At 50.2% G+C, this 27040-nt stretch overlaps 1 protein-coding gene across 1 annotated transcript in view; it reads left to right on the top strand.

Moving 5' to 3' along the window:
• The first annotated feature begins 10795 nt into the window (after positions 1 to 10795).
• Positions 10796 to 27040, top strand: part of IGDCC3 (immunoglobulin superfamily DCC subclass member 3) — a 93707-nt gene continuing 77462 nt past the window's right edge. The window contains exons 1-2 of the mRNA XM_009948669.2: positions 10796 to 10898; positions 11348 to 11653. Of these exons, the coding sequence (XP_009946971.2) occupies positions 10796 to 10898; positions 11348 to 11653 (409 nt within the window). The remainder of the gene's footprint in view (positions 10899 to 11347; positions 11654 to 27040) is intronic.

Consider the following 27040-nt stretch of genomic DNA (forward strand, 5'->3'; position numbering starts at 1 on the left):
GGGGAGCAGCGCTGAAATCCGCTTTTTGCCTTTTTTTTTTTTTTTTTTTTTCCCCTTCCCGCCTCCTCCACCCCCCCCCCCCCCCCCCGCCCTCTTCCCCCACCCCCAACTAGGGGCTGGTTCTCGCCTCGCCTCCCTCCTTCCCTCCCTCCTGCGCGGGCTGCTCCCTCCCCGTGGGGCGCAGGGAGGCGAGCCCGCCCGCCCGGGATGCCATGGCTCCGCCGGGCTCCGCGCTGCCCGCCTGCCTGCTGGGGCTGTTGCTGCTCGGCTGCCGGGGAGGTAAGAGCCGGGCTGGGCTTGGGAAACGAGCCGGGGGGACACGGACCTGCCGCCGCCGCGCCCGGCGCCGGCGCTGCTCCCCGCCGCCCTCACCCCTCGGTCGGTCGATGAGTCCTGTCCGCGGTCCCTCCCGCACTTCGCGTCCCCTCATCACCTCCGTGGTGGCCGGGGCCGTGCTCATCCCCGCTCTCCCCGCGTCTCTCCCCAGTCCCGCGGCGTGTCCCGGTCCCCCGCGTTCGTCCCCGGTCGGTCCCGACCCCCTCACGCCTTCCCCGGTCACTCGCAACCCCGCGCTCAGCCCGTCCCCGTAGCATCGGGCCGCCGTGGAGGCTGAACGGGGCCGAACGGCTGCGGGGAGGCTGGAGGGACCGAGCGTGGCTCGGACACGCGTGTGTCCGCCCGTGCGGGGTGGAGGTGGGTGGCCACGGCTGTTGGTGTCACCCGCCGTGGTAGCATCCCTCTGCGGGAGCGGGGGGCTCGTCGCTCCGGGAAGACACATTGGGGTTGTGGCTTTCGGCTGTAGGCTTCGACATCAGCCCCTTGGACACCTTAGCCTGCGGGTAGCCCAAAGTGTTTCCCCCAAAGCTGTGTTTTCATCTGGAAACCCCACTTGGGCGAAGGGCGCCGGGGAGGGAACCGTGGCGTTTGTGGGACCCTCGCCCCCGTGGTCGGTGTTGGGGTGGCTGCCGTGGCAATGGTGTGGTTGGGCGTCCACTCTTAAGGACCAGACCCGAAATCGTCACTGGGGATGTGAGCGGGACACAGTGCCTGAGCAAACGAGTCGTGTTTGTCAGCGAAGGCGGTAGCTGCAGAGAAGAGATGTTGCGCTGCAAGTTGTAGGGAATGACGACGAGCTACTTTAAACCGACAAGTGTTGTGTGCTCTCCAGTAATGCCTGGCTCGGTTCACGCAGCCACCACTGGTAACACCACCCACCGGACCAGGGCCGAACTACAAAAACATCAAAGGGATTTTTCCCTTGGACCTACTGTGCACATGCCCTGCTGATAAATTGCAATATTTTCCTTCTACTGGTCATGCTGCTTAAGCATGGGTCTAACGTGAGAAGGAAGCAGTGCTGTTCTGCAGCTAAACACCCATGTGCCTCCTGCCCCTTCTTCACTTAGCCTTAAAAATAAAGAAAAGTAGGAATTGTTTAAAAAACATGCAAGCAGCCCAACGTGGTCAGAGGGAGAAATGTGTGTGTTTTTGTTAGATTAATCAGAGATTCGCTGCTGGGGTGTGTAGGAAACCAGGCAATGGGCTATTCCCATAATAAATCTCTCCACGTGGTTTGTAGCAGCCACGGCGAGGAGGAGAAGCCGGTGTAACTCACGGAGAACATAAGTTATCTGTGAAGTGGATGTAACGAAGCAGATCTCGTTACTCTGTTGGGATTCATGGGTACACAGCAGTGCAATGAGGGTGGTGGAAAAAGTACTTATTTTTGGGGGGAGGAAAGGAAAAGAAGGGGATTTTTGAAAGCAAAACTTTAGGAAGTTGTGTTTGTGTCTAGTTTATCGCCCGCTGCTGTCCGAATTGCCCTGTGTGTTCGTTCATGCTGCGACTCGGCAGGTCAGTGGCTCCTGACTTCGGGGTGTGTTTTGCTGGCCCCGCTAAAGGCTGCTTGGCTGCACTTCAGAAGTTTTCCTGTTCTGAGTTGTTTTTTTTTCACCCCCTCGGTGGGTTTATACGCTCTGGACGCGGTTAACAGTGAGGTAACGTGTTTCTGCGCTCTGCTGAATTTAATAAACCCTCCTTCGTCGGTGTCAATCAGCGCCGGAGCAGAAAGCCTCGCCGCAGGGACGGATGCTGCATCGGAGCAGTGCCGTGCGGCGCGGGACGGGATGCTCCGCTCCCACCCCTATCGTTTTCAAACTCCCCAAAATGCTGACCCGGCGACTGGGAATGAGGCATTGGGAGCTGCTGGTCAGTGTGCTGGAGTGGGCTCAGCAGCGAGACAGTATTTTCTTTCTTTTTTTTTTTTTTTTTTTTTTTTTTTTTAATTTCCTGGAGCTCTTTGTTCTGGGTGGTGGACAGCTTTTGTCTCTTATTGCTGAGCCCGGCATTCAAAGGCAGGCATAGGATACGAGAGGCTCCCTGCTCAGTAACAGCCCTGGAATTAAACATCATCATTTATATTTAAGTAGGCTTAACTTCTAAATTATTGAAGCTATAAGCTTTCACTAATTCCTACTCTGTGTGGCTTTGTTTTTTTTTTTTTCAGAAGCAAAAAAAAAAAAGATTGCTTTCTCCTGAATTGGTGTCATACCCTGTCTTTTTTCTTAATATACATAGAAAGTATCAGGTATCATTTCCCCAGTAACCCTCAGAGACGCTATATGAGATTCAAGCCCACATTTGGGCTTCATCTCTCTCGGTGGGTTCAACAGGAGAATCTCAGGACATGGTTTTCCCGCATGGTGGCTGTGGCAGGCAGCCTGTGAAATGGGCTGGTTGTCTCACCGCCTTCGGGACCGGTGCTGGCTGTGAAGCTCACGCAGGGGTGCGAGCGTGCGGCCACCCGTGGCAGTGGCACATAAACATCTGCTGGGGCCACCACGGTGCCAAAACTGAACTTCTTGTTGGAAGTATTTAAAAGCCATCCGACAGAGAGGGGAATATGGCAGGCTGGTCCCCTCCTGATCTGCCCTGCCACACCTCGCACAGGGAGTCAGAAATCCTGGAATAGTCTAATTGCTCCTCTTCTTTTTACCTGTCAGGCTCTGGACCTTACACAGGCAAAACTCCTTAGGAGCTGGCAGAGGGTCCCAGATCCAAGATTACAGCCCAGTTCCCCTCTCCTTTCCTTCCTGCTCAATCCCAGTTTTGGCCCATGTACCCTGGTGTGATCAGCCTGGCATGGGCCAGCGTGGAGCAGCTCAGGAGCAGTACTGCCCGGCGGAGAGCTGCAAACCTGCTCTCCTTTGGTGTGTGCAAGTGAGAAATCCTCTTTCCCTCTTTTCTGTCTGCCCGAACTTTTCTTTCTCCAGTTTCCTTGTTTCTGGAGAGTCCCATGTCACAGCGTGCGAAGTGCCAAGCAGCGACCCTGTGCCATGCCAGCCCCTTGCTTCAAAAACTCTTGAGGTGCTGCTTGCCCTCGAAACACCGTTCTCCACCACGCTGGGATGGCCGGACCCGGCTCGCTCGCCTCACCGCCGCGTTAGGATCCAGCACTGGCTCCGGTGGGAGCAGGATGGGCCCCGGCGCAGGGCTGTGGTGCAGGGAGCAGCGGGCAGTGGAGCTCACGTGCTCACGTGAAGTTGCTGCCAGCGCCCGGCTTTCCCTCCCGAAGCAGCAAGCGGATCCAGCACGAGTTCGAGCAGACCATGTGCTTCATTTTCCTGCGACAGATCTGGGACAGAAGATGCTTTTTTCCATGCCCGCTTCCCCCCTCTAATATTTCATGCTTTGCACTCCTGGGCTTCTGACCCCGGATATTGTCCTTTTATTTGGTCTAACAAAACAATGCAGGAGCCCCCGCTCTGCAGATTAAGAATTCCCATTTAAATCAATCAAATCATGTTGGGCAGGAACAGGAATAGTCCGTTCAAAATTACTTTGAAATCACAAACTTATTTGAACTTTACTGGAGCTTTTAGTTTTACAGAGTTTAGAAACTAATAAATTATGTAGCAGGCTCATGAAAATCTACCCGAGTCCGTTCATCCAAAAGAATATGCAACATTTTGGTTTTGCAAGAAAATAAAAATAATTGTTTACACATGTTCAGGAGTCATTGGCGAGCATATAAAACTGATGGTTAAGGAGGCGAACATGTCAATAATTGCACTTTAAGAGAAGAGAGAGGCAAATAGGCGAGCGTACTGAGAAAAGCGCACAGCATACTGATCTGGCCTTGCTATTGTCTCAAATGTCACTGTTGTATCGCACCCTCCACTCGAGAGGAGCCCAGTCACTTAACAACGCAGACCCGCTCCTGCGTTGGTAATTTAAAACCAGAGTTTCAGAGCAGAGTCAAGGATTTGCTGCCTTTTCGTTGTTGTTGTTGTTCTTGCGCGTGTGATTGTGTTGGTGAAACGAACGGCAAGTCAGGAGGATGCGGGTTGGGGCGGGTGATTCCGCCGAGTTGTGAAGATGCTTTCGGGAAAGGATCTTTGCTGCTGAAACCTGAGAGTACGTGAAAAGGGAGAGAAGTGCTAGTGTTTTGTTGAAACAGCTCTGGTTTTGGAGTGAGCAGGGATTGGTGCAGTTCTCAGCTCCTTGAGAGGAGCGAGGCGATGCTTTCCTCCATCCTGAATTTCAGGGTGGGAGGTGATAAGGCAGAGGGGATGGCAGGGAGGAGAGAGTGCGGTGTTTGCTTTTAATCCCCTGGATGCAATTAAGAGTTTCGAAGGTTTGCACGTGCACAGGAACTCCTCTTCCTCCAGAAGGACCTTGCCCTGCCTTTCCTTGCACGCCATCCAGTCCTGCCTGTCAGTGCTCCAGCTGAATTTCAAGGGCTGGGCGATGGGGCTGCGCGGGCTGGTGGGTTTTGGCACTGTGATGCTGGGGTGACTGCGGCTCTCTCGGCATCCTCGTGCCGTCGCGCTTCTCCCAACCTCCCTCCCAGCTCTGATCCACAGGCACTGTCACCCACCGCGTGGTCCGTCCGTTCCCTGCTGGGTCTGTGCAAGGGACCGGCCACGGGGACAGCCACCTCCCTGCTGTTTTCTTGCAGGGTCGGGGGCTGAAGCCGGGAGCCTTGGCTGTTCCCCCGTTCAGCGTTAGAGCAGCCTTGGGGGCTGAAGCCTGGAGGGACCCTGGCTCTGGGCACAGGGTTTCCCATCTTGGCCGCTGCCGTTGCCGTCCTCTCGTGCGCGGTTGTTCTCTGCTCCGTATTTGTATCGCTGATGCCCTCTGCAGTAGGACTGCGATCCGGGCAGGGCTGCAAAACACGTGGGGAATGCAAATAACAACACATCCTATGCTCGACTTGCTGCCGTGCTCTCTGAATGCCTCGCTGTGGATGGAGCTACTGTGGGCAATTAACTCAGAAAAGGTCTTTTCCCTTTCCAGCTATACCAACAGGTTTCACTCTGCTTTCTCCAGAGATGGGGGAGCCCACGAGGACTCGGAGCTCATCCTGGAAAGGGTCTTTGTGCTGTGAATGCTTCCAGCTTCCACACTGTGTTTAACAAGCAGCCTCCTGGGATTTACCCAGTCTGGTCTCGAACATCTGAAAATTATTTGGGGCCACTTCTCTGGCTCTTTGGGCTGTGTTTGCTGCCTTTGGCTAAAACCGGTGTCCCTGCCGAGGGCAGCGGTACTGGGCATGTCTCTGGGCTCCGCATCGGGTGGCTGAGAGGTTGTGTTATCCTCGACAGAGACCTCCTGCAGTCGCTTAATGAGTGGATGTGGTTTATGCGCCCTGATGGAAAAATCACTTTATATAACCTCCTGTCCGAAAGGAAAGGGAATAAAAAATTCTGAGCTAGTAAACTTTACTGCCAGCAAGATGTTGGGCCTGCTACAGCCTATTCTCTTCTTTAAATGTAAATTTTTTTGGATGCCCTAAAGAGCCAATTTGCACTTTACTGCAGTGTAGTGCTTTGCTCCTTAGGGTCTGGGTCAGCCTCAGGGAGATTTAAGGGGGCACCAGCTGGATTTTTAGGCTGCCAATTTCATCAGCCTGAAACCCGTTATAATCTTCTGGAGAACGTATTTCAGGTCCAGGTATCTCTTCCTTCTGTATCCTCCCATTTGCAGAAGGATTTAAAAAAAAGCCACACCAGTGGAAAAAAACGGGAACCATTTTTTTGTAGGGCTGTCCCAACCTGCCCCCAGGTTGTTGGTCCTAATACTCACCTGTATCCCACTATATAAACCTCTGGCCCTGGGCTCGTGGGACTCCAGGGGCATCTTCTTTTGGCTTTATTGAAGCAGCATCAGGAGTGGCTAATCTTGGTGCTGGGAAGGCTCACCGATGGGTTGCTGCTGATTTATGCCATGTTATGCTGGGAACAAACACGGTAAATCAGGAGAGGGCAGATTTGTGCTCATGAGAGGCAGTTTGCAGGTGGATGTCGTGCTGTTGGTGTGATGAGAGAGGAGCTGGGGCTGCCTCGATCTCCCCACCGGTGCTCCTGATGGTGCTGTGCCAGGAAGAGCAGGGTGGATCTGATTGCTCCTGCAATATCTCGCCTTGTCACGAGCTCAGACTGGGCCCTTGGCAGGTCATTTCATCTCTCTGTGATTAATGTTCCCTGTCTAGAACGGGAGTAATAATACAGGCTTCATCTGGTGGGACCATGTGCTCCTGGGGCAGGGATGGCCCTGCTGGCTGTGGGTCTGGACAGGGTCCAGGAGGATGAGCCGTGATGTGACAGAGGTCCTTTGCGATGGATGTCACCACTAATTAAAGCGGTGAGATTAGCTGCTGTATTTTTCGGAAGCACAGGAGGGAAAGCCAAAATCGTGTTTCCCAAATGGAAAAGGACAATCCTAGGGTATGAGCAAGTTCTTTTGAAGCTTTGAACATGAATCACAGTGTCAAGTAAAAAATAATTAAACTTATTTTTTTTTAAATGTACTTCAAAGTGTCTTTTAAGCTTCCCATTAATTCGAAGTTCTTTCTCTCAACACTAAGTAAATCTCTTGGTTCAAAAGCGCAAGTGCTAATTGGTTTCTCTGAGTATGCCTGTCTGCTTGATCAATAGGGGAAGTAGTTTTTGTTAAATATTTGCACATATAGTCACATATTGTATTGCTCAGGGAGACGGTAAATGTTTCTCAAAAGACGACTTGTAGAATGAGAATTCCAATAATTTTCTTGTGGCCTTTATGTCGGAGCTAATAACGCTTCCTCCATCCATCCTTTTGCAGAAAGCAAAGCAGTTTTCCCTCGCGCGTTCCCCGGCGCAGCGTGCTGGCGTTGAGACAAGCCTCCGTAACACCCCTGCCTCGAACTACAAACTCAAGCTGCTGCGAGCAGAGTTTTACGGTTTCTGCCATGAGCAGAGGGTGGCTGTGAGCCACGCTGCCTCGCAGTCCGTTGCGGGACGTACCCAGGACGTTGTGTGGGGTGGGCTGGGTTTGGATACGCAGCCAGCCGTTGGAGAGGGATGGAGCTTTCAGACTCCCAAGTGACTGTGCAGGGCCCTGGTGATTTCCTCTCTGTCTTTCTCAATTAATTGCACTTTTACTGTTTCCATGTGCCTTGAGAGTGTTGTTTACTTCCAACTTTGCAGCAGCGTTTCTGTGCCTCGCAGCTCGCTACAATCAGTCATTTGTGCTAAAGGAGCTGGGTCCCTCTCTTCCCCCGTTACCTCCTTGCTTTGTGTGCTCTCCCCTCTGAGCTGACCTCTAGAGCAAACTCTTGGAGCCTTCTTGTCCTGCCATGGAGATTCCTCTGTGAGTGTCCCTGTCCCTTTGGCTCTCATCTTGAGCATCCAAGGGAGGCAGGGCTCTGCATTCAGAGTCTGCCTTCGAGACCTGGAGCCCCACAGTGACAATCTTGGAAGGCCAAATCCCAACGTCCCCGTTTGAAGCAGGATCCTTGGAAAACCCTCTTAATGCAAATAATCCCATGGTTACAGCCAGACAGATGAAGGGGAGTATTTAGAAAGGGACAAAGAAGGTGTAAGGCACCTAGTTTCTACCGTGCCTTGCACCCAGTTCCCTCTATGTGGATCTTAGGTTGGGCTGTTTGTGGACCAGTTTCTCCTGTCTTTTCCTGATGGTGTGCAGCATCCCAGGGCCTCATTCTTTTTTGAGAAAACCTCCAGGAACATGATGGCCTGTAGAAGCATGGTGTTGAGAGAGGTATCCTTCTCACCAAGCCCTCTCTGTGCCTCCAGATTAGGCCACGAGGCTGAGGGCCATAGGGAATGGATCTGGCTTCAGGAGACACCTCAGTGTGTCCAGAAGTGCCTAAATTCCTCCTCAATGGATGCTTTTCTCATGGGATGCTTTTCTGACCTTGAAGAAATCTGCCATGATGGATTTGGCTGGAGAAGAGCCCGTGGCTGCTTCCTCAGAGCTTTCTGCGTGCCGGGGACCTGCTGGGCCGCAGTGCAGTGGTGGTGCAGAAGCACGTGGTTTGCCAGCGTGGTTCTTGCTGACTGTGCCACCAATGACTTCCCTGTTGAGATGAGACTCAGACATTTACCCCTGGAAAGACAGAGCCTGTGGTTTTTGCAGAGTGGGATACTGAGGCCCTGAGGACCAAAGCTAGATTTTTTAAAGGCAATTTAGGATCTATCTCCTTAACAATGGAGACAGGCAGTTTTAGGGTGTCTAATGTGCCCATGGTGCCAGGGAGAGGCGTAGGGACTTTTGGAGAGCAGCATATGCCCCTCTTTCTCTTTCAGCTTCTAAGTATTTTGGGTGAAGAGAGGCTGTTGGCCGAGTTTGCATGGAAGGGTAGAGCTTGGCTTCTCCCTGTGGAGCTGGTTGGTTGGTCACCTGGCCTTGAAGCCCCAGGAAAGAGACAGTGGGATTTCTTCAAGGTCAGAAAAGCACCCCATGAGAAAAGCATCCATTGAGGAGGAATTTGGGCACTTCTGGACACACTGAGGTGTCTGCAGGTTGCAAACCATTTGCACACTGTCCATTGCACAGTGCCACACCTTGAGGCACAGTCCCGCTCTCAACTACAGCCCGAGGAGACACCAGGACCAGCCAGTGTCCTTCCTCATCCCAGCATGTGTCTGAGGGCACCAGTCCTAATTATGAGTGTCATCGCTTCTTCTGCTCACGCAGCCTGGAGTTAGGATGCCGACCGAGTGTTTATGGAGGTAAACATGATTATCTCCAATCACAGGCCTTAATGATGGTTAGTATAATGACAGCTATTGTGGGAAGGGCATGTAATTATGTTGATTCTTCCTTTTATTGTACATATAATAATAAGCTGTTTTATCTAAGAGTACAGGGGAGCTGGGAGAAGATGGGGCATTTATTTCATTAGGGGTTTTTTTGATTGCCTGTTAGGCTAAATCCTGAAATCATCTTCAGTCTTTTTGGAATCAGAAGCCCCCCTTGGTTTAGTGTCAGGACACGAGGGTCCTTATCCTACCTAACGCCCAGAAGTGCCCACGCAGGGGATGGGGCCCCAGCGTGGTAGGTGCTGTTGAGACTCTGGCCACTTTGCAGAAAAATGTGGAGCATTCATCTAATTCCTTAATTTTCACAAAAAAAAAGTAATTGATGGGTTTGTGCTGGCTGTAGCCTAACTTGCTGAGAGGACCCCAGGGCTATCTCATAAAAAGAAGTCACAGTGAGCGATAGATCACTGAGATGGCTGGAGCTAGCCTGACATTTTAAAACTTAATGGGTTAATAAAGTGTGTGTTTTAGGTGTCTGTCACTAAGTAGAGTTTGTCCATTCCCTGCACACACTCATACCTTGACAGCAGTACCTTTGACCTGCCGTGCACTACCCCTGCCTTCTTTGTCTGCTTCGTCCATCTGCCTCGGCTCAGGTTGCACTCAATGTTTATCCCCCATAATCCAATTTAAGTTGCCGTAGAAAGCAATGGGGATTTACAGAAAGAAAGAAAAAAAAATCTCACTGGGTTTGCAGAGCAGAAAAGTCACTTTTTTTTTTTTTTTTTTTCTTCTCTTTCTTTAGAATAACTGCCTCTTCTCATCTCTCTTATTTTTACCATGAATTAACGGTCTGCCCTGCACTCTCTTTTTGAGCCTGGTGTGGTGGGATCCTGTCCTTGCTGGGGTCTGTATTAGGGACAGGCATTACAAAGGCTGTGCTGTGGCTGGTACTTGCCAAGGGAAATTGCCCGTGTGTGTCCCAATTCTGCAAGCAGTGGTGGAGTCAGTCACCCTGAGTCCAGGAAAGAGGGGAGAAGCTGTGTCGCAGGTTAGAGCAGCTGGAAACCTCCACCTGTCAAGGGGCTGTTGCACAAGAGAACTGTTAGAAAGGCTTTCCCTGTATTTGGATGAAATAGTAATTGTCTTTTACTCTTGGAATTTCTTATCAATTGCTCTTCTTTTAAAAAAAAATAAAATAATTGCCTCCATCCCTGCATTTACACTCTTCAAATATTTGTATGACTCCCGTTTCTTTGTCACTTTTTGTCTTTCATGTCAGCGTGTATTTTGGGCTAATCTTTAAACAATAGCTCTATTTCTGACATCTTCTGTAGTGTCTAGTCATGTCTGTATGGCAAATTATACCCTAAAAAGCTGTGCTTGACCAAGTGAAGCATAACATGCCAAAGACAGTGTTTAAATGTTCTGTTGGCAAAAGAAGTAAATGAGGATGTATCTGTATGATGGGAAGCGAGGGTTTGCCTATTGTTGGTACAAATTCTGCAGTAACTTATCTCTCGTGGACATCGTTTAGCGTAATTGCTTTGCAAGAAACCTTTTGTGTCGCTGAGCCAGAACATTGTGCATTTGTATTTCGGTGCTTAACTTGCTCTTCATTAAGGACTGAATAGCACCATCCTTTGCCTGTTACAGCGTGAGAGAGACCAAAGCGACAGAAGGGCACGGTGTTACGTGCGGGAGGCAAACAGCCTCCTGCTCTGCCAAGCGGGAGGAGTGTCACCAAGATGCCGGTGGCAATATGGTCTGAATTGGGAGCTGCCGATCCCCCTCGTCACCCCCACCGACTGTGCTGCAAAGGGGTCTGGGGCATGGCGCAGCCCCCTCTCTGTACATGGGGGAGAGGAGCAGATTTCTTGAACTGGTGTAAACTTCTGCTGATGCCCTGTCCCTGTGCAAGTTTTCATTGCCTGTTGCTGCACCCCTGCAAAGGGAGGTGAAGGGGCAAGCTGCAGGGGGGTGTGAAGGGGAGCTGGGGTGCGTAAGCCACCGGAGGGGTCTGCCTGCCTGTCCCCTTCACTGGAGTCTCCAAAGGCATCCTTGAAGGTCTTTGCCTCTGCTTTTGCCTGTGGAACCTGCATCCCAAGACTTGGATAGCAAAGCCTTGCGAGGCGAAGTGTGCCCAAGGGTTTTGTGTTTCTCTGAAATGCTTGCACCCTGTTGTCCTGTTGTAGCCCACTCTATCCCAAATGTTTTCATCACCCTGTTAGCTGCCTTAGCAGTTGGCTCTTGCTGCTTCTTATGGACACACCGCTGACTCTGTCCTCTCTTCATTTTAGATTTTGGCCATTCCTCCGAGCTGGCATTTGTCGTGGAGCCTAGCGATGACATAGTCGTGCAGGAGCAACCCTTGATCCTCTACTGCCAGGTGGAGGGCATCCAGCCCATCACCATCACGTGGCGGAAGAATGGTGTGATGATCGTGGACAGCGAGAATGCCTTTATGTTGGCCAACGGGTCGCTCTATGTTTCCCGCTTCCAGAGGGTCCGAGGAGATGGGTCCTCGGATGAAGGCGAGTACGACTGCATGGCACAAAACCACTATGGGCTGGTGGTGAGCCGGAAGGCGAAGATTCAGGCAGCGAGTAAGTACGGGCGTCGTCCCACCCACACCTCGTGGGGCAGTCCCTCAAGGGGCACTGGCTTTGCTGGGAAGCAGGAGGGCAGTGTGGTGGGTGCTGGGTGTTCAGGGAGGGAGGAAAGAGGGGGAAGAGAAAAAAGAAGCTGGAGCTGGTGTGGGGATCTGGCTGGCGTCTAATCTGTGTAGCTGTCCAGGTGTGAAAGAAGAGCTAATCAGCCTTCTCGGGGAGAAAACTAAAAAGTCACTTTCCAGCAGTAAATTCCCTGTCTCGGAAGGGTAAGTTACATTAAACTCATGCAGTGAGGTAGTCTGTGGCTTGTGTGTCTCCTGTGGTGGGTTTGGAAGCCCCTTTGCTGTGCAGCACAGCTGGGTTCTGCTTGGCAGGCAGCACTTTCCAAACCATAGGCAAAGACCTTCTGAAGGTCATGGTTTCTTTCATTTTGTTATTTAAGGCAGGCGGTGTGAAGGCAGCAAGGTCTTATTTACTACCCAGCGTGGCAGTGCCTTTGGGGGCAAGGCTAACAACACCAGACAGATTGTCTGATGGGGGAGCCCAGAGGAGGAGAGAGATGAAAATGTCAGCAAGGGAATGAAATTTAAAGGTGGAGGAGGAAGAATTACAGGGCAGGCTGTGACTCCAGCCCTGCGGACCCGGCTTAGCCTGTTGCATCGCCATGGCCAGAGGGGTTCGTCCTGTTGGGTCTCCTGCCACGCAGGCTGCTGGCTTCCCCCTTGCCGGCTCTGGTTGCTGGTTTGTGTTTGTCCCAGGACTGATGGCAGAGCCAAGGTGTTGTGGTGGTTTCTGTCCCTGTTGTGTTGGTGGCCAGCTTTGCCCACAGGCTGTCTGTGGGCTCTGGGGGTGCAGCCTCTAATCCTTTTTGCATTCAACCAGAAGTCGCTGCTGGGTGTAATTTATATATGGGTGTGAGGACAGGGGTCAGATACGGCCCCGAGACCTGGCCGAACGCTGGTTTGTTAAACAAGTTCTACTGAAGGGTTCTCCAGCTCGTCTGGGAGGTGGCTACCCTCTTCTTTCTGTGCAAGCCACTTAGTACTGCTTCTGTTGCGTTTGCAAATGGCACCGTGATCTTTTTGGTGCAAGGCAGGAAAAGTCGACGGCAAAGTCTGGGGCTGAGGACCCCTGGCTGTGCTCCCCAAACTGGGGGGCCTTTCAGAGTGCTGCCGCCCGCTCCCCGCAGCGCCGGGGCCGGCTGGCAGCCCACCAAGGGAACACTCCAGCCCTTGTGTATAACAATTCCCGAGTGCATGAAGTGGCCATCTGCAAACCTAGCTTTTCAGTAGTGTAAGAAGTGACATTGTCCAGGAGCCAAGGGCTTTGGGTCTGTGCCAGATTAGCAGCTGGATCTCAAACTTGTCAGTCTTGTGGTGCTAAACCTTGGAGCGCTTTTGGTGAACAGCTCTGGCATTTATGAGCTGGGAGCTGGCTGATGCACGAGCACAATGTCAAACTTCTCGGACCTGTAAACAGCAGACGTGAGAGCTGGAGGAATTACCTTTGGGATAGTGGATTGTCAATAAACACTGTTATCTCGGCCCCTGCATCAATATGTATGTGATGTGCTGTGTGTCCCTGAATAGTTTCCTTTTGTAGCCGTAGTTTCATGTGAATCAAAATGAAAAAGGGATCGTGTTGAAAATGCTCTGGACTCTATTCTGGATTCAGGCTTGGTTTCTTGCCAGGCCCGAGAAGGGGTCTGGGTGAAGCCAGCCCAAAACAGGGGGCACCTGGCCTCGATGCTACAGGTGCCTACAGATAATGGGAATAAAATGAGATGTTGTGGGCAAATGTAACCTGCTGCTCAGGGCGAGCTCCCCCGCTATGCCTGAGCCACAGGAGCACGCGCTTGCACTTGGAACTCAGCTTAAATGCAGATGAAATCTCCTAAGGATGAATCACAGTTGTACCTTCGAGCCCCCATATCTCAGGTGGGTTACACACAAGTAATAGTGATTTTCTTTGCCCCGATAAGCAAGTCAAACAAAGGAGGAGGGTAATTATCCCTATTTTAGAGATGACGGGGCCATTGCATCCAAGAAGTGGGTGCTGGCTGCCTGGAAGGAAAAAAAAACCAAACAAGCGCAAAGCAGACCTTTGCGGAGCAGAGTAAATACTGCCGGTGGGTAAAACCTCATCCCAGTGCTGATCTCTTCTTCCCTCTGAGCCTGACATCTGAACACAAAAGCAAAGGAGAAATAAAAACCTTTCAGAAACAAAAATCTTGAAAGTTGATCAAGGCCGTGCTACTGAGGAATAAAAGGGATCTGACAGACCGGAGCCCCTCGAGAGCTCTGCTGCACTTTTCGCTGTCTTCAAAGGCAGGCTGTTAGTCTCATATCACCGTTACAGACCCTGGCTTTGTACTATTGCTTGGAATATAATCTTCTTGGCTCGGAGGAATGTACATATTTGCATTCAGGAAATGTGGGCTGGATATCATATTTTTATGTTTCAAATTTACTTCAACACTTGGCATTGAGTAAAATTTAACTGGAAGAATATGCTGCTCTGAGCTGCTGAGCATGCGGCCCCAATGGGCTCAGGGTCCACGCAGTTTCCCCACGGAGCGGGCACTTCTTAAAACCTTCCTCCTAAAAATTGACTTATTAAATTTATTGAACTAAAATTCAGGGAAACTTCTGTATGTCGTCATTGTTAACCGAAGATACTCAGCGGAGGGAAGTGGACCTTGGCCGGTTTGTGGATTGGCAGGTCAGGTGCTAAACACATTGATAATATTTTGGTGGTGTAACCTTCTTTTGAACAAGTACAAGTGTGCCAGAAGCCTACGCGTGACTGAGTTGAGCGGAGGCCCTCAGCATTTCCACCCTCTGCCCAACGCGCCGGTTGGAATTTTTTCGGTTGCTGTTTCTGTGTCTGTTCAAACCCTGGTGTGTTAGTTTAAAAGGTTGTGGAATGCAACATGTTTTTATAATCTGATCAGGTTATTGAATACAGATCTTTCCTTTCTCCTAATGACAGTTTCATAATTTCGCATGACTCCCAAGCTGTCTTAATTAAAATCAGTTTTGTCGGCAGAACGTTCTCTGGAGGCACTGCTTGGCTGTGTCTTTGTGGGTCTCTTTGAGGAGCTGTGTTTCCCTTGTGTGTGCCAGAAGCTACTGCACGCCTTTGCTGGCTGTGGATGAAGAGCCCCTGTGAGCAACAGCAATGGCTAGAGCCCACTCCTTTGGAAGGTGAGCTCCCCAAAACACAGCCGCCTTTCTTCTCATCGCAGCCCTTTGCTTAACTTGGCCTTACTTGACTTTGATCGTGCTGTCTCATGGCATTTCCAGCCCTTTTTGCCGATGCTGTAATTTAATGGAGCTGGCTCCACATCATCATAAATCACAGCCCAGCCAGTGGAGTAAGACCCATTGATTATATCACTCAATAACAAGCAGTTACCACTAATTGGAAATCACCATCAAACTGGGTATCGGATCAGGCTCTGCACGCATCCAGCCTGAGAGTAGCAATTTTCCCTGTTTGATCTGGTACTATTAAAAAAAAAAAAAAAAAAGGAAAGAGGGAAAGTAAGTCAATTGTGCAACTTAGAGCCAAAGAGGTTTCCTGAAGTTTGGTGAAATGGCTATTTCAAGTACTGTGGGACCTGAGAATAGCTCTGGAGAGATCTGAGCTTGTAAAGATGCTTTCCTCGCTGTGTCTTGTGGCGGGGGGACTGTTTTGTAGCCAAGTGTAGCAGCACACATCCCTGTGCCCTTCCCTGCTCCCTTACCCCCTTCCCTACTGCATCCTGCCCCAAATCCTGCTCCTCCATCCCACTGTGTCTGGCCATCCACAGCACTTATCCTGCCAGCAGGAGGGCAGGATTGATAGCCCTGGCCAGGCAGATGTTAGGTCTCTTCTCTGCGTTGATCCCTGCAGACAGCAGCAGCAGCTCCTCTCGCCCAGCCTGGGGCCAAGCATGCTCTAGCCGCAAACAGGCTGGCCGCTGCGACCTCCAGGCAAAGGGTCTCAAGGTCATCTGCAAAATATAAAAAGAGGAGAAATCTGGTGCATATGCATGCTTGCAGGTTGTTTTCCCTGCCAAGCGTGTGGCTAGGGGAGGAGGTTGGGAATTGTGGGGTTTTTAAAGCAGCAAAGATCTTCCCATCATTTCAGCTCCTCTGCACAGAATATATTCAGGGTTTAACCTGCAGCCCCCTTTCCAGGCTCTGGGGTGGTGGGAAGAGCTGCTGAGCCCAAATAATGGCAGCATTTATAAGAGTGTAGAGACAAGAAGGAAGTCTAAAAGGATTAGGGAGAGACAAAGGGGGCTGATTATTTTATGGGTCACAATACAAGGCATTAGAGTGAGATCACAAAGGGATGTAATTACAAAAGAAGGCCATACTGGGGGGATCAAACCAGGATTAGAGTGGGAAATGTTTTTACACAGTTTTGTTCCACTCATTATGAAGTTAGCATTTTAAATTAAGGTTTAAATAAGGTGGCACCAAAGTTGTCACCAAGGTATTTCCTGGGCAGTGCCACTGTTTGGATGCAGATTGCGAGTCTCAGCTGAAAACATCAAGGCAAACCTTAAACACGTGGGTTTGCCGTTGGTTTTTCTGGTGCGCGTACAGAATCGTGTTGTCAGCAGAGCCCGAGCTATAGCTTGTGCTTGGATCAAGGGAACCTCTTTCCGCAGTTGGAAGCAGGATGCTTTTGTGAGAACACGTTTTAGTGGTGCGAAACACGTGCTAGAGGTAAAGGTATGCTTTTAAACCAAGTGCCCTGGTGTCGGTTTGCGGCTCTGGAGACATGGCAGCATTACTGCCAGGAACTTTTGGCTAATGGTGGCTTGCATTTTATTGCAGTTTAACCCCTGGTGTTGCACGACGAGTTTCCTCTATCCATAAATGAGATTATTTTTTTTTCAGTTTTCGTTCTGCTTGCGTTTAATACCCTTTTTTTTTCTCAAATGCTGAGTAGAAAGGCTCAGTCGTGATGCCTGTGATGTTTCTATATTGTCTGTGCTTTGAATGCTTACAGTTCGTAGTAAGCCCAGAGCAAGTTCTGGGCTTGTAGCAGTGGGTCTCGGAGGAGAAAAATACCCATGAGGAATTACTAAAAAAAGGAAAGGAAAAGAGATTAAGTAAAGCAAAAAGGCTGTGAGAGGTTTCCAGGGGATGGATATGATGGGTGAGTGGGTTATTTCCCTCCATCAGCTCTTTTGGCTGCCTCTAGGACATGCTGGCTCACGTGATGCTGCTTCTCACATCTGTACTGTTGCAGTATTTGCCCCTGTGTGTGCTGCAAAACAAATGTACAAATATAGAGTCACCGGGGGAAAACTGGGGAGCTTTGACTGGGAATTTTAGTAGATTTGCAGGATTAAAAGAGTTTGTCACTTACCACCCACTGCATTTTAGTGTCTTCATGTAACAGCCAGGATTCATCCTGAGACTTGAGCACATTATAAGACCATATTTCTTTTGGCTGCTCATTTCGTAGCAGTGTGATAGTTATTTAAATATCATCTTGCACTTCTCCACGAGGCTTCTAGCGTGGATGTGCCAACCTTAGCTCCGGCGATGTTATCTCTCATATAGGGGGTTTGCACTGCAGGCAGTAATGTCACTTAGTCATTTATAGAAAGCTCAGGGGAAATATATCAGAAGAATTTCATTAATGGTAGCACTGTTGAGTTATTTGTCTCAATTAACTCTTGGAGCACAGCTGAGCAAGTTCTGACATCTCTGCAGCCCGCACCTGCAGCACGAGGCTGCTCCTGAGTTCGCTGCCTGCTTTTTTAACACGGGGTGATGCTCTGCCTGTACCTGTGCAGGCAGCTCGGTGGAGGCAGCACAGTGCCCATCCTCACACGCTTTTACACTGCTTGTTCCCCTGCCTGCTGCTTTGCTCCAGCCTCTCCTTGAAGCGTGGGGCCACCCTTCTCTATTACTTTATTCGGGAGGGCAGGTCTCTGCTACCTCAGTCTTTTACAGTCACCACCCTGGGATCTCTTCAGTGCTGTCACCTAGAGCAGCTCTTTATCTCCTTAGGTTTGTCTCAGCTTAAGGATTTGTAATACCACTTGTTATACGGTTGTTTTTCCAGCAGGCTGGTGATGGCGTGGTGGTTATAGATGGCTTTCACTCTCGTTCTGCCCTACAAGGGTCCTACCTGGCTGTGGTGCGGCCACTATCATCCCTGCACCAGCTGTGCCTCAGTTTCCCCTCTCTAAACCCAGGGTGGGTTTACTGTCAGTGCCATCATTTGCATAGCCCTGTGAGCACCTTGGGGCGCCAAGTTGCTATTTTGTGTTTCTTGGGGACCCGCGTTAGCTGAGTATGGTGTTTCGTCTGCGCTGTCACTTCCCTGCAAGCCTGCCAAGAGGTGAAGGGCATGCAGTGCTAGGGAAAGGCTGGTGCCCAGGTGAGAGGGGGGGGGGACTTTTCTGCTGCTGTTCATTGGCAAGTCTGTGAGTAGGAATCGATTTTGGGGGGGCATTTGACCAGAGCAATCAATGCTCTTGATCGAGTGGGTAACCAGCGAATTAAAGGAAAACATCGCTGCTTTTGCCTCAAAGCTCTGGTCATGGTTGTAACCCACAGTTACTGAAAACAGCAAAATATGTAAATAATAAAAAAAAGGGGCAGAGAAGCTGTAGGGAAAGATACCTGGTTTTGTCAGGGCTGTGTCTTTTGTGCTGATCCCTGCCCACGGCAGCCTGCCTGCTATGAGACTGGGATTTGAGGACCCTACTTTGAATGTTTGAGGCCTTTGGGTGCAGTAGTGATATGAGCAAGGGCAGACCTCACAAATCCCCTCTTACAGGTGAGTCCCTGCATGGAGACCAAAGCTCCCTTCCCAGAGTTGGTGGGATGAAACCTGGGAGAGCCATTGGCCGGAGCTCCCTGACACCGAGGGATGCTGGATCCCAGCTCCATGCACCGCCTCTTCCACTCCGGTTTTGGCTCTACCCAGTGTCTCAGTCCTGTTGCTGGGAAAGGAGTCTGCTCCCACTCCTCCTGAAAACCACAGCATATGGTTTTCAGAGAGGTTCTTGCTTTAAACCCAATTTTACAGTTGGGTTGACTGAGGCAAAAGGAGGTCAAACGATTCGCCTGAGGTCACTCAATAAGTGGCTCAGATTAAATCTCAACCCACGACGCTGCCCGTTCCCAGCGCTGGCTGTGCCGGCCAGACCAGATGGCCTCCTGAATGCATCGTCAAGATCCTCGGCTTTTTCTCTACCTCATTGTTCTCCATTGTGGGCTTCTGAATGCAGGACCTTGAAAGTGAGAGTCATTTGGATTTGCCGAGTCCAAGTTATTCTGTTTAATGACATGGATTTGCAGGAGAGGGTTTAGACACACTGCTTTGCTGCAGAGGTTTGAATTTTGCAGGGGTTTACCTCTGCTTTGGTTTTGTGATGTTAAAACTCTTGCTGCCCCACCAACTAAAATTGGTCCCCTACCCTTTCAGCTGTCCTGCCACTGTCTCACCAGCTGAATAGGGCTGCTCTGGCTTTGTACCTGCACAGGTTTGTCCACAGGGTGCTTGGGCCTCAATTCCCGGGGTAATTCCCCGGGTGATTGTGCTGCAGCTTCCATACCGCTCTGGTCTGTCTGTGGAGTTTGTGCCTTCCTTGTTACCGTGGTCCTGGGATCATTCAAGGAGGTCAGCGCAGGGTGCTGCTGGATGGACAATGTCGTGTGTTTGGCTCTTGGAACATGCAGGCTCTCGTGTTATCTCTGGAAACACAGATGGAGATGCTGACATCTTCCTCCTGATCTGGTGTGGTGTCCCATACATCCCTCCTGACAGTAGTAGGGTCCACAGACGCAGTTAAAGCAGTGTTTTGGATATCTCGAGATAAGCTTCATCCACACTCTCTAAACGAAGGAGCTGCCTGGCAAATTGGTGGCTCTGTAACCTCTTTTGGAAAGCAGGTGGGCAAATCCTCGGGACTTGCAGAGCAGAGAGACCATCTGCCCAGGAAGCAGCGATGCTGGGGTAGCTGTTCCTTCCCACACACACCCGCCGTGGTCCTTGGGGCGGTGGGGAGTTCTGCACCTTCACATCCTTCTGCATCCAGCCTCCCATGGGAGGGCCTGAGCTTGGGAGGGCCCGAGCTTGGGACCGGCGCCGCTCACATGCCTCAGTACGTTTGCACCTCTTGAGCGTGCCTTGATTAATGGTGTTTTTTTGTCAGTCCTAAGAGGCCCCCATTATGTCCCTTTGATGCTGCATTTTGCACTTACCACTGTCACTGAGCTCAATGACTAATTTTCACAGGTCACGGGAGAGGGACAATGGATCAGGCCACATTTGGAAGAAACAAATGAAATTTTGCGGCAACTGAGAGCACTAATTAAGACTGAGGTTCAATTTGGGTGTACAAAAGAGATAGTTTTAAGCTGCTGGTGTGTAAATGCCTGGCGGTGTTGCAGCAGCAGAAAAGACTTGGTGTGTGCATACTTCAGCAGCAGCATTATACTCCACTGCATTTGATCGATCCTTCTGTGCTTATTCGTCGAGGAAAAACCAAGTGTTTTCCTGCCTGCTGTGCCCAGGAAGGGCAGGGACAGCCAACCTGCTAGATCAAGTCATGGTTGATCCCTGCGAGGTGTTTTTTTTGGCCAGGAGCAGGAGCTTGTGTTTCTTCAGTCGCGTTGCTTGTCTTGGAGCGTGGCACTGCAAATTGGCCGATGGCTTTTGAGCGCAGTGCGTTGCGTTGCCCGCCCATCTCTGTGGGCAGGATGATGGCCATCCTCATCTCAGGCCATAGCTCGACCTGCCAGGAATTGCCCTGCTTTGCTGAGGCTGCAGGGGAATGCTGATTTGGAGGAGGTGTCAAAGGGGGAAGGGGGACAGTGAACTCTATAGTCAATGAGGATGCCATGGATGCAGCAGGAGGGACAAGGAAAAGCCAAGGTGTGCAAGCGAGGTTCGTGGCTTCACTGGTCATTGAAGAAATGTCATTCAGGTTTGCCCAAGTCTTCACACACAACAAAAAGTCAGAGCTAATGTGTATTTGGGATGCACTTGTTGCAAACGTCCAGGTCCCCAAGCTGTGCCAGTTAAAACCAGTTTGCAAATTGTTGTGGTAGTAGAAATGCATCATGTCTATTTTTGGTTTGATTTGCCTTGGGCAGAAAGGTGAGAGCATTCACTGGAGTATCCTTTTGCCAGGAGGGCTCTCCAGGGCCTGTGGGGTTCCCACGAAGCAAAGGCTAAATAGATTTGAACCCAAACAGATTTCTGGTGCTGAGCAAACCTCCAAAATGATCAGGCGGGAGCAGCAGTCCCCTTGTTCCTTGGTGTGGTTTGCCCATTACTATTTTTTTTCCTGCAGCTCAGCATCTTCCCCAGAGAGCAGTGGGATGTTCAGCCTCGGTCCAGGGGTTTGCTCTCGTCCTGAGCTCTCTGTGGTGACATTGCCCTGAATGGCCAAGCAATGCGGCCGCATCCCTTTGGTTCCTGGTGTGGTGAGGATACTTGCTGAGGCACTTTCTTTGTTCGGAGCAGCATCCACGTCCAGCTCACCGTGGTTTCCCACGGCAATATGTAAAGGGGTGGGAGGGAAAGTCCTGACTGCGTCTTTCATTAGTGATCCTAATGCTTGGGGGGAGAGGGCCCCAAGGGGGTCAGCTCAAACCCTCACAAGAAGGGAGGAGAGAGAGAAGAAAAAGTCTTTGCATGCTGGACTGGCCGTTTGAACAATGACAACAAAAATAATCTCTTTTTTTTTATGGTAGCCAAAGAGAAAACAGCTTCCTTCTCCCTTGGGACACCTGTGGGTGCTTTAGACGTTTGCGAGGGCTCAGGCTCTGCAGGTGCCCAGCACCTCTAAATGACAGGGACTGGTCAACATCCTAAATACAGAGCCTGGGCACTAGTCTTACAGATCCAGACTTGCCCGTTTTGGCCGAAGCAGCGTGGTGGTCGATGCCTTGGCAAGCCCAGCTCTGCTACTGCCGTCCCATGTGACCTTGAGCAACTCTCCCGACTCCCTTGTATCTCCAGGAATCGGGGACGGAGCCATTGGTGCTTCCCAGCTCTTCCCAGCCCCTTTGGGTTTGGGGGCCCGTTGCCTGCAGACTGTTTGCACCGAGCTGGTGCGGGGGGCCCTGACCCCACTTGAAGCTGTCAGAGCTCATTATCAGCACCGGCAGCTCGTTCCTACCCCAGTGGGGCTGGGGAGGCCGGTTCCCTCCGGGCGCGCTGCTCGGCACTGATTGCTCTGCGGCTAATCGGGGTGGAGGAGCTGGGGCGCTGCGTGGACCTCGAGTCGCTGCCAGCTGTCGATTTTCATGAGGCTCATGGGCCTGGCTTTTCTGAGACCTTTGAGCTTGTACCCAACCATCCGGGAACTAACCAGAGGGTTCAGAAGTTCTTTTAGGGGAAGACAGAGGTCCCTGCATCACGTATTTGTTGCAAAAGCTTCTTAGACAACGAGTTTTAAAAGCCAGCGTGGGTGTAGGTACGCAGGAGGTGTTTGTGTTTCTGTGCTGGGGAACACGTAGAAGCCTTTCTGTTTTAAAGCGTAGTTTGCATACGTTTGAAGCACCTCTGTGATTCATGCTGCTGCATCCCGCGAGGGGGGAAACAGGATTTGTTCTTGTTCAGCTCCCTGCCCAAGGGGAGCCTGCTTAATTTTTCTTTTGCTAACTAGGTTCCCCCAAGAATGAGAGATTACCTGATCTTCCAAAAGCATTTCCAATGTGCGGAGAAGTCTGGATGACTCACAACTTTTAATTAGCTCTCCTGACCGAGGCAAGGATCCCTCCTTTCCTCCCTCCCTCCCTTACAGTGAGGTGGTGATTAGAATTACAATGAAGATAATCCAAACTGTATGTGTAGGGTTTTCTGTAAGCGGAGAACAAAGCAGGACATCCATCTGGTGAGTGTGAGCCCATAATACCTTTCTGCTCATTTCTCCAGTGCAACAGGAGCTGCTTGGGACGGAAGCAGGCTCATTATTTTGGAAAGGCTTGCTGACACGCAGAGCAGCGCTGCCTTGTAATCTCCGAGGCACTGAAACCGCTGCTCAGGAAGGAGCATTGCTTTTATTTTTAAGTCTACCTTTGTATTTCTCCTTGTTAAAATCTGCAGCGATGAGGGATACCAACCTCTTCTGAGCCTGCCGTTAATTAGTGTATGAATGAGAGATGCCCTTAGTTTTAGCAAGGCTAATCAAAGCTGTAAGGGAGTTTTAAAAGGCACCACCCAGCAGCCAAGCTAAGCCTGTCCTGTGACAAACATCCCAGCAGTAGTGAGGAAATGTGTTAGCTGGAGACAACCTCCTTCTCGAGCGATGCTATTTCCCCTCACTTAAAATCTCCTCCTCCGTATTGGACAGAGCTCCTGCCTCAAAACTTTGGCATCTCCTTATGCCCCCTCTTTGCAGCGGGAGGCTCGCCTTATGTCCTGGGGTCTGCTTTCCCATGCCGTGCCCTGCAGCAAGCAGGGAAGAGGCAGAGTTTGCGGCAGAGAAATGCGATGTTGGGCCCTGGGCCACGGTGCTGCTTGTGCTTTACGGTCAGCTGGATTTTGCCAGGCTGCTCCAGTGTGGCGAGAGGATGGGTGCATTGTGGTGGGGCTGCCTCGGTGAGAAAGGAACAACAAAAAGCCGTTGTGGAGGAGCAGCCGGCGCTCCGTGCTGCCGCTCGCCGCCATGCCGGCAGTGCAATGCGTGCCTCGACTCCTGCCATGGCAACAAGTTCATCCTTAGGCCAGTGCAACGGTTGGCTGCAACGCAGCAAGGCAGCCAGGAGCTGGTCCAGCCTTGCGGCATCCCCAGAAGGACCCAGGGAGGCAGGAGGGGTGGGGGTAGGTTTTGTGCCTGCGAGATGCTCTGCCAGCTGCAAAATTCAGGCTGCTGGTTTCCTACCCAAGAAGGAAAGGTGAGGCACTGGGTGATCCTTTTGGGATCCTGAGCTGGGCAGTACTGCTGTGCAGAGTTGTCTCCAATGCAAAGAGCTCAGGAAGGAAGATGGAGAGCCCAGATCCAAGGAAATGTTGGTCAAACACAAGGAATCCATTCCTCTTATTAGCGCTTCAAGCACTAAAAACAATCCTCCCTAAGTATGAGAGCTAGGTACAGCGTTTCCTTTGAAGGAAATGTCTTTTCAAGCCTGGATCCCGGGTGCCAAACCTGCCACCGGCAGCCCTGCGTGAGCTGGGCGTGCTGGTGGGGCGCAGCTCCTGCAGCTCAAAGGGAAAATATGATCAGCTGTTGAATGGCAGAGACTCGAGACGTCACGCCAAGGCTTCGCGTTTCGATTTTTGCGATGCATGCTGTGAAATCCATGGGTTGAATATTTCTAGGAAGCTGCTTTGCTTCCTGCAGGAAAAGGGGGGGAAAAGTGGAAGATAAATAACGTGCTATATTGACAGCTTCCAGCATTAAAAACCCTGATTTGAGCTGTCTTTTCCCTCCCAAAGTCAATGCTTGTTCTGAATTCTTGATATTAAAAAATAACAAGTTATTAGTTCCTTTAGGTCGTCTGTTGACCTTTAGGTGTTATGATACACTTAAGTCATGTTTCTAGCATTTGTGATTAGTGCAGAAAAAAAAGCTTGAAAACATCTTGCTTTTAACATAACGAGAGCTAAGGTTGACAGAACTGTGAAACTCTGAAAGTTGGGGCTTCACAGCATTGCCAGACATCACAGGGTCCTTGATGACATGATGAGAGCTGGGAAAGCTGAATAAATTGATGAGCTTCTTCCATTCTGGTCCCTTGTCATGTAAATAGGCTCCAATCTGCATGTCAGATCCCTTGGGTAAGAGAATGTAATAACATTAAAAATAAGGCAGCAAAAACCCCAAGGTGTGTGTGTTAGCAATCTTTAAACAGGCAAAAAATATGCTTGGAGGAGTTTGGATAGGGTAAGAGGGCTCCTCGTTACTGCTCTGCTTCTAATGCAAAAAGGTAACTGCCGTGGCTTTAAAGAAAGTACTTTAATGCTACATAAATATAATTGCTTCGATGAAATGTCTTTAGCCTCCTGAGGGAAGTTGTAGTCTGGTAAGCCTTTAGATATGAATGGACGACTCTGTAATTGCTATTGTTTCTCAGACACATTAGGAAGGCCGAATGCTGATCACTTCTGGCATGTTATGGAAGCAGTGTAATGGCAGTCCCACGCAGCGTGCAGGGGAGAGGGTATTAGTATGCATTTTGCAGGAGGAAAAGCTGACAAACGCTTCAGGACTGGAAGTTTTTTTCCTAATTAGATTGTGGGCTGGTGAATTTTATTTGATCGCCCCCCCTTTTCCTGCTGGTATGCAGAGTGAAGGTATCTAATTCTTTGCAATTTAGGCTTTGGATAATGAGCTTGAAGGCAACATCTCAGAGGAGCGTGGAATTGATGGGTTAGTACATCAGCTCTGGTTAATGCAGTCTCCTGGCTCTGACAGGGTCCAAACCGTCTGGTTCAGAGAAAAGGGCAAGACATGGGTATTGAGAGTAAGTTGGGTTTTGGTTTTTGTTTTGTTTTGTTTTGTTTTGTTTTGTTTTTTAATGATTAGTAAAACATGGGATATTCTGATACATGGGCTGTGCTTCCACCTCTGGATTGGGAGTGGCTGTGTTTCAAGGTCAGAATCTGGGCTTAGAGATCATTCCTGAGAGATACCTTGGGTTGTCTTCTGGATTTGGATACTGTAGGCATCGTGTTTTCCAGCTTTTCTTCACGGCATAGGGGCCAGAAAGGCTAGCAGACGGCTCTGGCATGGTAAGCAGCTTGGTAGGAGCTGGAAGACCTTACCCCATCCTAGCAATTCTGGCTTTGGTGGCTTTTTTCCTGGGAGTTAGTGAAACGCGGGTCCTGAGCAGCAGCAGTGTAGCCAGGAGGACTGGCACATCCTTCAGGGTATTGATATAATTCTTGTGTCATCAGCTGGACACGGGGTTGTTCATTATTTTCCACTAGGCAGTGTTCTGTTAAGTGCTTCTCGGTGCTGGTTGACTGCAGTCATGTTCCCTGCCAGAGACGGGAGTGTGTTTAGAAAACCAAGGAGTTTTCCAGACCTGGAAGAATTAAGGCCAGCACTGGAGCCGGCTATGGCAGGAAACTGAGATCTCCCGTAGCACTGGTACTCACTCATTACAGATTAAACTCTGCACGTGGCTGGATGGTCTGTAGGGGTTAGTCCATCTCCTGTGTCCTACTGGAAGTGGCATTACTTGCCAGCTTTGCCATCATTTGCTTTGCTTTTCTGTTAATGTGCCTTATTTCCACAGCTCTCCTCCCAGAGGTGATGTTATGCAGTCTGAGACATACTCTCTGTTTCCAGAGGCTGGCCTGCTGATCCCTGGGGTGGGAGCCTGGCCTAGCAAAACCCATGGGATTGCCCATTTTAGCTCCGCATGCTGACCTGGACCTTGTCCACGCCATTGGGTGCGTGCACAGCCTGGCTGCTGGACGTTCCTTCCTTGCGTTGGCAGCTCGTATACTATGTCATTGGTGCTCAGAGCTCCAAATCTTTGGGTTTTTTTTAGCTTTGTTAGCACTGACTTCTGTTTAGGAGTGGTATCAGTTTGTGGTTGTTTTGTTGCTTGATCCTGCAAGAGTATCTACCAGATAGTAGCCAAAAAGGAGATTTATTTCTGCCCTTGAGTGGTGTGGGTGTCTCCTCTAAAATGCTGCTCTCCTCTCACTGTCCCCTGTGCAGCTCCAGCTTCTTTTCCCAAGAGAAAGTCAGTCCCAAAATACTTGGGAGCTGCTACCCAAAAGGCCTGGAGAGAGAGCCTGGAAAGAGCTCTTTTGGGGAGAAACAAAAAAAGATGGAGTTGGGTCCTTTTATCATTGCCTTGTCCTTGCATCTGGACTGATGCAAACATAGTTCTCATCTCTGCTGCACCATTAGCATCCTATTACAAAACGAAGAGTAATAACTTACTGATGCTTTCCCTTGAATGTTTAGCCTCAAGTGGTAAATCTTGGTCTTACTTGGAATTTATTTTCATTCTGGAGGTTTTTACTGCCTTCAGAAACTTCACTTAGAAGAGTGGGTTTTTATGGCTCTTAACTGTTTGGTTTTAAAGACTGGGTTGTTTTTTTTTCCCTGTGGGCTTTTTTTTTTTTTTTAAGGAAAATGAGAGGAGTCATGTAATCCTTGACATAGAATAGATTGTCTCAGATTAATAACGCACTATTTTTCACAGGGAACACAATCCTGGCCCTCTGTAATTTACTCTCCATCCTGGCATGCTGTTCATTAGGATGAACGCTTATGTGAAAGCTCCACATATGGCCAGTGCCAGCTTTTGTAATAAGTTGCCCCAAAAACGTGAGGAACGAGGGGTAGTGAGTCAATGAAAATCCCGACCTAAATTGACTTTTTGTGTCCTGGCGGTGCTTGGCTGGAAGCCAATGACAATAAGAGCCCGGCGTGCCAGAATTCAC

This window comes from Leptosomus discolor, chromosome 11, assembly GCF_034619465.1.
Source record: "Leptosomus discolor isolate bLepDis1 chromosome 11, bLepDis1.hap2, whole genome shotgun sequence".
Classification (NCBI taxonomy): domain Eukaryota; kingdom Metazoa; phylum Chordata; class Aves; order Leptosomiformes; family Leptosomidae; genus Leptosomus; species Leptosomus discolor.